Below are 13,300 nucleotides of genomic sequence, written 5' to 3' on the forward strand. Positions count from 1 at the left end.
AAATATACTCGATTTCTAGTTTTAAATGCTGAATTTAATAGGAATTATACTCATTTTTAGATTATTTATACCTAAAAAATATGAAGGGCAATTTTAATAGAAAATATACTCGAATATACTAGATTTTCTTTAAATGATGCTCAATTGGATCGAAAATATACTAGATTTTCTTTAAATGATACTTAATTGGATAGAAAATATACTAGATTTTCTTTTTACATGGTACTGAATTTAAGAGGAATCATATTAAAACAGGAAAAAAATATACTCAATTTAATAGAAAATATACTCGATTCTAATGTAAAGTGCTGAATTTAAGAAGAATTATACTCATTTTTGGACCTTTTGTACCTAAAAATCTGAGGGGCAATTAGGTCACAATATTTGCATGAGCGAGTTGAAGCAAATAAAACTTTGCATGCAGGAAGTGGAAATAAAGTTTTTTATGAGTGGGGATTACATGTAAAATTCAAGTTGTCATTGGGGATTTTTCTCTACTTTATCGTTATTTTAATCTATTTTTTTCCTGCCGATATTTTTAAAGCTTTGAGATCCTGGTAGAATTTAGAAATTTTCTAACACTCACTATAATTAATTTATAGAATTATGATATTCTTAAAGAAAAATCTCAAGGAAAACTCTTAAGAATAGACACATAAATGATATGATCCACCATTTTTTTTTTTGGTCCTATCATTTTTGTGTCTATCCTGAAGAGTTTTCTTACGATTTTTTCTTAAGAATATCATTTCTCTAATTTATAAATCAGTATAAATAAAATATTTTTATTAAAATAATTGTTTAGGTAATTAAAGGGCATTTTTTTAACCAAAATAATCTAAAAAGTATATTTTTAAGATTATGTAAAAAAACTGGCTCTTCCATACTTTATCAAATGCCCCAATAAAAAAAATAATAATCCTAATTAATTTTATTAATTATTTTTAGGGTGATCAATTTGATCCCACGAAAGTTTCCCATTGGTCATCAGGATAAATCGAAAAGCGCACACGGTGGTCAGTGCAGAAACCCAGCATCCTTTAATTACATCTTTCCATTTGGAGAAAAATTTTCTACAAATACGTCGTAACTAGAGTTCGAACCATGAGTACCTAAGTAACAATCTAAATATCCTACCGTTATACCATGACCCCGAGGACAAACTTTATTGTCTCCAGGATTAACTAAAATTTGATTAATTTTGCATCCCATTCATTATTGCACCACTTGCAATGTATATTTTGTCTTCTAATTCCGAATCGATCATTCCAAATTTATTCAACGTTATCTATTCCAAATTTATTCAACGTTATCTACCTGTTTAATCAATTTTTATCTATTGACTTCATCTTTTATCATTGTTAACCCATTGTCGCACTTTCTAACTAAACTCGTGGAAATTTATGAATAATTTTTCAAAGATTTGCCTCAAAGCTTCTAGGGTCTTACAATGTCTCAAAAAGTTTTTGAATTTAATACTTTGTTTAGTTTTAGTTTATGCCAATTGTTTAAGCATCTCAAACCATTGTACTGATTGAATTATGAAGTTCGTAGAACTTGAATGTTTTGATTATATTGCTGGACATAGATAATTACTTTTTGCAATCCTTAATATGTTGTCAGTATGGTTTAAAGAAGTGATATTAAATTTTCTTAAGAGTCATTTTGATTTGTTGGGACGGTCAAAAGTAAGTGTGGGAGATTTTGATAGTGTTTATTTGTGGTTAAACTTTTTCAGTTGTTTTCTTTGGAATCTCACTCTTTCATCAAGTTTTAAGTGCATTTTCGTTTATGTTTAATAATTCTAGTCATTATCTGGAACTATGATGTAAGCAGTAATTGTGGGGCATTTTGTTGACAAAATTTTAATTAATCTTTGTAGAGTATTGAAGAGAAGGCTTTCATCCAGACTTAAGCTTTGGAGTTCTTGGATCGTAGGATCTAAGCTTTGAAGGATCTGAGCCATACAGGAAATCTAAACTCTGGCAAGATTATAAATATGGGAGGGAGGCTACAGGAAAGGGATCGGCGATTTTCTCTGGCGAGCAGGAAGAACTAGAGATTGGAACAAGCGCTGGCTTCCATCTTCAACAACTCCTCTCTGGTGTCACTGATATGGGAGGAAGATGCTGATCTACTCTCGTTTTGTCATTTGGATCTGGGAAATGATAATCGAGTTGTTCGTATTCCAGATCTGGGTTAGAGTTTCTTCATCATAGTTTAGTAATAGTTTTTCCAGCTTTGTGAGTGCTTGAGGGATCCCAGCCCAGTGAAATTATACTCTATTTCTTTCCAGATCTAGTTCTATTTCTTCTTTCCTTTGTTAGATTATTACTGTTGACTTAATCGAATCACTGTAGTCCAATACAAAAGATTTTCTTTTCCTATTTCTATTTACAGATAATAATGATCTGATGTTGAATTCAAATCTTTTAATCTTGATTCTTGATTTCGAATTAGATTTTTACAATTATTTTGTCTGATGGAGACTGCTGAGAGAGACACGATTGACAGGGCTGATTCAGATCAAATCTTCACGCAGAAAACGACAACCGACTCGTGAGAAACACGTGACGAAGGCGGAAACCAAAAGAGCTTCGGTCAGCAGACCGATCCTCTGGACCGATCAGGACATATCCTGATCGGTCTGGGAGGCTTCTGATCGGTCTGTGGACCGATCAGCCTATAGGTGGATCGGTCCACAGACCGATCCCTATTGTCCTATAGACCGATCCTCTGGACCGATCAGGATATGTCCTGATCGGTCTGGGAGGCTTCTGATCGGTCTGTGGACCGATCAGCCTATGGGTGGATCGGTCCACAAACCGATCCCCCCTCCCGCTTTGAGTCCCAGCGTCTTCTGATCACTTCTTGCTGATCGGTCTGTAGACCGATCAGATAACCCACAGAATGCTTCTGTGTGGTTACTGATCGGTCCCCAGACCGATCAGATAACCCATAGAGACTTTCTGTGTGGTCACTGATCGGTCACGAGACCGATCAGGTGACTACCGTATCACTGGATCGGTCTGCCGACCGATCCAGATAACCAGAGTATCACTGGATCGGTCAACAGACCGATCCAATGACCTTGTGTTAGTTTTGGATCAAGGTTTATGTAGTTATGATGCATTAACTGGACTCAAAACTCTCCTAATTGTTGGCCAAAGTTCATAGCAAAATCAACGCATTTGATGTGTAAAATTTCTTCCACTTGATTACATTTAAGAAGAATCACATATTCTATCCCTAGCTTGACCTGAATCTTGATTTTACCTGCTTCACTTTTGCTGCCTTCATACTAAGAAAATTGTATATGAATTTTGTGAAGCAAGGCATGAATTTTGGTGCGTAGATTTCGGACAGTGAACTTTATTTTTGTTTTTTATCTAAAGCCCAATTTAAATTCACCAAACCCATACAACAATAATGATTTTTTTAAAAAATAAATCATAAAATAAATTGTTTTAACAGCTCTTCAAAATTAAGAAAAAACTTTATTTTAAAAAAATAAGATTTGCCAACGTTGCAATTAAGCCTCCCATATTAAGAAACAGCTCTTCAAAATTAAGAAACAACTCCCATATTAAGCCTCAATTTTGCCTTTTTCAGCGTTGCAGTGTTAAACTCCAAAGTTCATCATCAATGCTAACTTCTCATTGCAATAAATCTACTAGCCAGCGGCTCATGAAAAGAAAGACAAAAGAAATAAATTTTCTCATTGCAATAAATTTTCTGATGCTATTTAAAGACAAAAGATCAGTCTACATTGCAATAAATCTGCCAGGCAGCGCCTTATGAAATCTCCATTTGATGATCACACACTAGATCAGTCCACCAAAGCCTAACTAAGCAAACCTCGCCATGGTTGGATCAGGTTACCAAGAATCTAGAGTTAGCTAACAGCTACAGAAGTTGATCTGTATAATCATACACTTTTAATAAGTTAACCATACCAAAGACTTACCCCAAAATTGTGTAAAGATCCGAGTAAAAAAACTCATATTCCTGGAGACGTATATTGCATAGCAGGAGGAAGAGGTTTCACAATTGTATCTATGCTGAAAACCCGCTGTAGAAACTGCAATGCAAGGGAAAAGAGTTAGAAACCAACAATACTTTAGTTATATTAGTGATATCAAGATTTTGGTATGTTCGAAGATACAAAGATTCTGGTATAGTTAACAGCACTAAAGCCTGAGATAGTTTCCAAAAAGATTCTGGTACAAAGATACAAATATCCATTATAAGAGTTAGTTTCTTACCATCATTCCGAGTCATTTGTTTGAAAATAACCAATATCAGAGTTAACCTGAGATAGTTGTGTTGACAAAAGTGGTTGAAATTGAGTTTCGGCCATACTCAAACCTTCAACACTAGGCATGCAACTTGTACTTTCATAATGATCTTCTCTAGCCTGGTATACAAAAATATAATGATTTAATTCTATATATTTTTTCAAATGAAATGACAACAAATAAACAACACTTTAATAAGAAAAGAGGTGAAACCTTAAGAATTGTTGAAGTTTGATTATTTTTCCTCGCCGCTTTTCTTTTCTTTGAAATCTTATCTAAGCCACTTTTCAATCTCTTACCTGAAACCGGTTTCTTCTTTGTTTTAATTCCTTTGACTCCAAGAGAGTTTCCTTCGCCACTTTCAAACTCTCTTTCAATAGAGTGTTGGGAAGTTGGTTCATTAACTTGTAACCTCTCATCCACCATCTGAAACATACTCAACAAACCATCTTTAACAACCTTGTAAGTATCTTCCCTCTCTGCTGCCTTGGTAACCAGTTGAACATATAATCCACTCAATTCTTTATATCGCATACTGTTGCAAGTTTTTGGATTCAAACTACCTTTGTCTGCAACAAGTTCAATAACTCCAGAGTATCCATCTTTTGCTTTCCGTGTCCACCTTTTCAATACATACTCACTTGGGATTTTCATGATATTTTTCATCGTAAATACTTTCAAAATATGAGAACACAAAATCCCAGAAAAATTATATTTTCTACAGCTACACTCGATCTTTTGACCCCATGAATAAAGTGTAACTATATGATGGTAACTCTTTTTGTGAGAAGTAACTTTGTATTTTGTATGTGATCCAACATCCTCATAAATGTGTATAATAGAATCATGAGATTTGTACCACTCTTGTTCAAAACACTTATATACCTCAGGAGTATAAATAGAACATGCATGCTTTAAAATTTCAATTGGATACAATAGACATGGAACACTTGTATATGATCTAAAATCAACTTTTAACTCCTCATATCGACGATCATCAAGCAACCTTTGGAAGTGATTGAAAAAGTCTAAAAACTTGTGTTGATAAGAGACATATCTTTTCAGAATACTATTCATGCTCTCACTTCTTTGGGTTGTAGTCATATCTGCACAAAACATATGTCGTCCATATACTAAAGCCCATTTTTCTTTTATGCAAAACATACGTCTCAACCAATCATTGTCTTCAAGTGCATACTTGGTCAACATCATGTTCCAAGCTAAAATAAAATCTTCTTCTTCATCAAAATCATATATACACGAGGCAAAATCTTTAGTAAACTCTTTGAACTCAGAAAAAACTTCACTCAAATGTATTGCCGCATTCTGATAAATGTGCCAAATACACAAACGATGATGTGTTTCAGGCCATTTGGAAGTCAAAGCCTTTGCCATTGCTGCATCTTGATCTGTAAGAATAGTTATTGGTTTTTTTTCACACATAGCTTTAGTAAATGTATCAAACAACCACTCGAATGTCAAAGATGTTTCATCATATAATAAAGCTGCACCAAAAATTATGGACTGCTTATGATGATTAACACCCACAAATAACGCAATTGGACGACCTTCATTGTTCTTCCTGTATGTTGTGTCAAAGCAAACAACATCTCCAAAATTGTCATAATCAGCTCTCATCTTAGCATCACACCAAAAAATATTAGTTATCAAATCATCTTCATCAACTTGAATAGCATAAAAAAAATTAGGATCAACAAATTGCATTTTCTGCAAATATTCCAATACACCTCCTGTATCACCAACTCTAATATTTCTTGTTCTTTTGGATCGCAAGTAGTTGTTGTAATATTGCGGAATAAAACATAAATTATCCCTCCCACCAACTTCTTTCACCATAAGATCATGAGATGCTTTTGGGGGGATTCCCACATCACTTGCCATCTCAATTTGTATTGCAGCAGAAGAAGAAATATTTCTATGACTTCTGTAGAGATGAGTTTTGTTTGGACTTGAAAGATAATGATTATGCTCTTTAACAAATTGCTCCACACTCAATTTGCCATTTTTTCGACAACTAATCTTCATTTTAGCCTCACAACCAAACCTTGTTTCAGGACGATGAGATTTCACATAAACATCTCGTTTGTCTTTTCCCCTTTTTCCTTGTGCACAACAACAAAAAATCCTGTCAATTAATTTACCCGATTTATCATTGTGGCTTTTACTCCTTCTTATGCCAAATCCAACTTGTTTAGCATATTTCAAATAAAATTGATAGGCATCCTCTTCCGTCTTAAATTCCATACCGATTTTTGGCATCAATTCTTCTATGATAGATGTGTCAGAATTCATCAATAACATGGTAGAGTCTGTACCCTCATCAATAACATCAAACTCATTATCTCGACAATCTTCGTTTACATCAAAATTTAACCTACGACAACTCGTAGATTCAACCAACGACAAGTCCATGATAATTACTTTAATCCTGAACAAAAAAAAAACAATCAAGAGATGTATATATTTTTTTACACATTTCACAATACAAATTCTACAATGTGATGACAAAATGGTTATAGATAATGGTTACACATATCATATTGTAGGGCCATCATGTCAAGAAAACACTGGCTAGAACCAATTATATCTCTGTGCAAATTGGCACAAAAATTACAGATCATATTTCTGTGCAAATTGGCACAGAAATTGGCAACTCAGAAGCATATGATCTCCTACATATCATATTTTTTGACCAAGGAATTAGCACAAGTGCAAATTGGCACAATAAACAAAAACAGCAAGATTAAGTGCAAATTGAATTCCTTAAACAGAAACAAAAAGCTATTTCGTTTTGCACTTAAATCTTGAAAATTCACAAGTGATCCCTTAGTCTTTATTAAGAAATGGATGCACTGGATATGTGATATGAGAGAAACTGTTGCATTAATGCCAGAGAACTTGAAACTGCCTTATACGATCAGCATATGAAGGAAGTAATTGGCACAAGAAACAGATACAGAAACACAGCACAAATAAAGAACACAGATTCCAGCATTAACGTGCCATAAATCGGGTAAAGAACTGAAGCAATGCATTTGAATTTGCTAGAACCTTTATAACTGAAAGGCGACTTAGTAGGATCTTCGAACTGGTTCGGCGGGGTGTTGCCTGCACCTGTCTGTCGAAGGTGGGAAGGATTCGCGTCGAAGGTTGGAAGGAGAAGGGCGGCGCCTCGTTGGGATCACTGTTGCCGTCGACAGTTGGAAGACGTCGGGATTTCGCACCGGCGGGGCTTCGGAGGGATAGCGGAAGGTTGTCGGGAGGCGGAAGGTTGTCTCGTGAGGAAGGTTAGGGCACAGGAAGGTTAGGGCAGAGGGAAAAGTCGCGAAGAGGTTTTAGCCGAAGAGGTTTTCGGGGCAAAAGTATATTTTTCTCCATATCCAGTGTTTCTCACGAAACAACCTTGTCGTTTTCTACAGATCGATCAGCAAGAAGTGATCAGAAGACGCTGGGACTCAGAGCGAGAGGGGGGATCGGTCTGTGGACCGATCCACCCATAGGCTGATCGGTCCACAGACCGATCAGAAGCCTCCCAGACCGATCAGGATATGTCCTGATCGGTCCAGAGGATCGGTCTATAGGACAATAGGGATCGGTCTGTGGACCGATCCACCTATAGGCTGATCAGTCCACAGACCGATCAGAAACCTCCCAGACCAATCAGGATATGTCCTGATCGGTCTAGAGGATCGGTCTGCTGACCGAAGCTCTTTTGGTTTCCGCCTTCGTCACGTGTTTCTCACGAGTCGGTTATCGTTTTCTGCGTGGGACAGAGGGACAGGGAGAATTTCGGGACACAAGATTTGATCTGGATTCCGCTATTGTGGCTGTTGAGAGAGATGGAGCGATGGGCACTGCGGATTTCGTGATGGCGGCGGCTAAAAGAGATGGGAACTGCATAGAGAGTGGAGGCGATGTGGATATCAGAGGAAAGAGTAGTAATGATGGCAAGTACGCCGAATCAACATAGTGTAACTTGGATGAGAAAGATAACATTATTGACTTTCAAAATTTAATTTATATATAAATTTTTATGAATGTATTATAATTATTGTAACTTGGTGTAATTTCATGTGATCTATGCGGTTTATGCTTTGTTTTTTTATGCGGCAAAGGATATCCTGAGCACCTCATAAGGTAAAATATCTATTATTTTAATTAATTTAATATGATTTCAATTTTAAAAATTTTAATATGGTTAAATTGAATAAGTCGAGTCTTAAATTGTTAGATTGAAAAATTTTAAATCCTTAATTCTGAATTAATCAAATAAAAAAATTAAAATTAAATAGAAATATATAATTGTTAAAAATAATAATTAATTTAATAGAAAATTAAATTAATTGATATTTTATCAATTCTATTTATTTAATTTTTATTAAAAGTTAGATGGGTATTATTAGTTAAAAAAAAATTAGTTTATACAATTTCAATTAAATCCATTTGATTTTAAAGTAATTGTTTACCCCTAAGCTCATCACTTTTGCATCACATGAGTGTAGATATATGCCTACATATCAAAGGATAAGGTAATTTAGGTTAATTGTTTTTATAAATATTAATTTAGTATTATTTTTTATTTCATGTGTTTATAAGTTAATAATTTTTATAATATATAATTTAATATTTTTTTATTGATTATAATTACTAATTTTTAAACAAATTTAAAATATCAATAAAGTCTACTTCCGACGTGACCCTACTTTAATATTATTTGATTACATATTTAATTTTAAATATTTCTAAAAGATATAATATTCTCATTATTAAGAAAGGTTAATAAATTATAGGCACCCTTAGTCCTCAAAATTGCATGAAAGAAGATAAATCATAATATTAATTTATAGACAACCGCTAAATTACTAGAGGTGAGAGAAATTTTTTCAGAAGACATGCATGTATCCGAAATTGATCTTATCTCCCTCTAATTAATTTGGTATCGTTTGTTTGTTGAGAAAAGATAAAAAGATATAACATGTTTCAAAATTATTCTTATTTATCAGTCAGATAATATTTAACTTTGTTTGACTATAAGTGAACCATATATCTCTGAACAAATTAATTATTCAATTTGACAAAAATTATTTATATTCATTCAATACATATAACATCAATTAAATAAATAACTTACAAACTTGAACACATGTATTTAATTCTTCACGAACTAAAAATAGTTCGTAAACAATATTCGTTTCATAAATAGTATTCATAAACAAAATTGGTGAACAATATTTATGAATAAAGTTAATGAACATATTTATGAAAAAAATTAAAATAAAAAAATAAATTTATATTATTAAACTCAATAATCAACCAAAAAAATTTATAATATAAAAATTTTAAACAATTAAAGTAATTAATTAAAAACTCAATAATATTTAAACAACTCAAATTCAACCCAAATTTAATAAACATGGACCTATAGAGATTAAGCAAAAATATGAAATTAGTTTCTATGTATTTGTTTTATTCTCCTAAATATATAAATACCCTCATACATTATTTTGACTCAATATATTGAGTGCAATGATTTTTTTAACACGAATTAGGTCAAATTGGGTTACATTCATGTTAAAAAAAATCACCGCTCTCAATATATTAGGTCAAATTGATATTTGAAGATAATTATATAATTAAGAGAATGAGACGAACACATAGTAACTGATTTCATATCATTCCGAGATCTCTAAGTTCATATTTAGAGCTTCGGACTTATTTATTTTTACTTTTAATTTTTTTTCTAATCTGCAATAAATCTTGAATTTGTCCCAGATTTGGTGACAAATTCATATATTCATCCTAAATTTGGCAATGAATCCATGGAATCATCTAAGATTCGAAAAAAAATTTAAATAAAAATAAATGAGTCTGAACTTTTAAATATGGACCTAGAGATCTCAGAATAATATGAAACCAATTCCTATACATTCATCTTATTCTCCTGATTATATAAATACTCTCGTACATCATTTTGACCCAATATATTAGTGCATTAATTTTTTTAACATGAATTAGGTTAAATTGGATCATATTCATGTTAAAAAATCACTGGACTCAAAATATTAGGTCAAATTGATGTTTGAGGGCAATTATATAATCAAGAGAACGAGGCGAACATATAAGAACTGGTTCCATGTAATTCCGAACTCTCTAGGTCCATCTACTAGTTTCAGACACACATATATGTATATATATGTTCAATCAATAACTCTTTTTAAAATTAAAATACAACTAACCCACTTAGCTATGAAAAAAAATATATTAGGTTAAATTGATTTTGAAGATATTTATATAATTAGGAGAACAAGACGACCACATAATAACTGATTTCATGTCATTACGAGATCTCTAGGTTCATATTTAGGGTTTTGGACTCATTTATTTTTAATTTTCATTTTTTCTAATCTGCAACGAATCCTGGATTTGCCCTAGATTTGGCAACGAATCCATGAATTCATCCCAAATTTGGCGACAAATCCATGGATTCGTTAAAAAAAAAAAAATTAAAATAAATGAGTTTAAAACCCTAAATATGGACCTAAAAATCTCGAAATGACATAAAATCAGTTTCTATGTGTTCATTATATTCTCCTAATGGTAGGACATCCAGGTTGTCTCCCAGGTACCCGCGGTTCGAACCACAGCTACGGCGTATTTGCATGAATTTTTCCTCAAAATGGGGGGGCGTAATCAAAGGATGCTGGGCTTCTGGGTTGGCCGCCACGTGCGCTTCCCGATTTACCCTGATGGTCGGTGGAAAACTTCCGTGGGACCGGGCCGGTCACCCCAGGCTCGACGTTACCCAGCCTGGTTAATCATTATATTCTCCTAATTATATAAATGTTCTCATACATTATTTTGACCCAATATATTGAGTGCAGTAATTTTTTTAATATAAATTAGGTCAAATTCGTATTAAAAAAAATTACTGCTCTCAGTATATTTGGTCAAATTGATGTTTGAGGACAATTATATAATCAAGAGAACGAGACAAACACATATTAACTGATTTCATGTAATTCCAAGCACTCTACATCCATCAAGAAATTTCGTACGCACACACACAATCCACTTAGCTATGAAAAATATATACATTAGGTCAAATTAATTTTTGAATACATTTATATAATCAGGAGAACAAAACAAAACATAAGTACTGGTTTCATGTCAATTCGAGATCCATTTAGGGTTTCGGACTCATTTATTTTTATTTTTATTTTTTTTTAAATCTGCAGTGAATCATCGATTCGTCCTATATTTTGTGACGAATTCATGAATTCGTCCCAGATTTGGATGCCTCAATTTCATAAATATTGCAAGCTTCTGCGATGAATTTTAAATTTGTTGCAGAGTTGTCAAAGAATCTCATTTTCGTTGCGAAATTTGCAATGAATATGTTATTTGTCGCAGAGTTTGTAAAGAATATCGAATTTAGTTGTTATTTGGCAATGAATTTGGAGATAAAATATTATTTGCTGTTAATTAACGAAGAAACTATTTGGTTGTAAATTTCGTTGCTAATTTATGATGATTTCTTTTTTTATCGCTAAATTTGTTGTACATTTGGGGAAAAAATTATCCCTAAATCATAATTTTTTTTAGTGCTACCACTAATTCACCACTCATATTGCATCCGCACAGTATGATTTTGTCACTGAAGCTCTAGTTAAAAATAAGATTTAAACCTTGATATTGATAATGGATTGAAACAACAATATCATTTATGATTAATTAATTTTGTTAAAAAAATTATACAGATTTAAAGAAGTGTTTTCTTGTCCGAAGCCTAAAAAATTTATAGGCATCAACTTTTTGGTCTGCTCATGTCAATGAGATGTATTACTATCAGACAAACTTTGTAATCACCAATCAAAACTAGTGCTATACTGATGCCAGGAGATTAAATAAGAGAAGAGTATATGGAAAGAATTGAAACTTACACTGACTTCAACATGATTTGTTTCACTCGTTAGCTTAAGTTTGACAGAAGTCTTCTTTAACCCAGTGTAATCAACCTTGTTTTGTTCTTGCTAGAAATAATATCAAGCAATAAGTGTATAGAAAAATTCCATAGAAGAATTGATTTTGTATGGAGAACGCCAAACATACAAACACTACTTAAAAGAAATCGTTGCAAGCAAAACTAAATGGAAAGCTGATAGGATTGAAAAGTATAAAAAAAAAATGGCATAAAGGACTAGGACAACAATTAGAAGTTTGCCCGGAAAAGCCCAGTAATGGTAATGTAGTTCATCACCATATATAACCAGGAATTTATGAAAAGAACACTACCTTAAAGCCCCTGTAAAAACAAAACCAAGTGAACCATATTTCTCAAAAGAAATTGAAGAACTTATTCTTCAGTAACACCAGAACTTTCTAAAAATCCTACAGGCATCAAAGAAATCTTTTCAAAGATGGGGGAATATTTAAATTTATAAATTTGATGACATAGAATGGTAAATTTATAAATTTGACGACATAAGAATGGTAACCACTATTTAGTATTCATCAGATATACAAATTTTAAATCTCTCACTCTTCTATATGATATGATCTTTTTCAGTGAAATAAGGTACAGTTTTCCCTATTTTATTTTCATTAAAAAAATTTCATTATTTTATTTATACTATTTTTCTTCTTTTTCTTATTTTCACCTTCCTTAAGTTTTCCCCTTAGTTAATTTTATTTTTCCCTTAAACCCGTAACCTTCTTTCCTCTTGCACACGGAGCCAAAATCCTAAATGGGTAAATCTCACGGAAAATCCTTCTTTACTCAACGCTGGAAAATAATAATTCTTCATTCATCCTCCATTCCGAATCAATAAACGTCGAGAGACGTCGAAAAGCCTCATTCTTCTTCCATTCTGTTCCATGCCTTTTTTGCCATTATAACAACCAAAAACATCATTTTATAACAATTAATGTTATTTACTGAAAATTTGACACGACATAAGACGATCCTGTGTTAGAACGCTAAT

General features: G+C 32.8%; 1 protein-coding gene across 1 annotated transcript; it reads right to left on the reverse strand.

Annotated features, from left to right (window-relative positions):
* Positions 1–4,000: 4,000 nt before the first annotated feature.
* Positions 4,001–6,731, reverse strand: LOC122050208 (protein FAR1-RELATED SEQUENCE 5-like). The gene is made up of 5 exons (XM_042611138.1): positions 6,047–6,731; positions 5,465–5,983; positions 4,598–4,867; positions 4,166–4,197; positions 4,001–4,081 (listed from the first exon to the last, which is right to left on the reverse strand). The coding sequence occupies exons 1-5, from the start codon at positions 6,729–6,731 to the stop codon at positions 4,001–4,003; spliced, it is 1,587 nt and encodes a 528-aa protein (XP_042467072.1).
* Between the last annotated feature and the right edge of the window lie 6,569 nt (positions 6,732–13,300).

Source organism: Zingiber officinale, chromosome 3A, assembly GCF_018446385.1.
Source record: "Zingiber officinale cultivar Zhangliang chromosome 3A, Zo_v1.1, whole genome shotgun sequence".
Classification (NCBI taxonomy): Eukaryota; Viridiplantae; Streptophyta; class Magnoliopsida; order Zingiberales; family Zingiberaceae; genus Zingiber; species Zingiber officinale.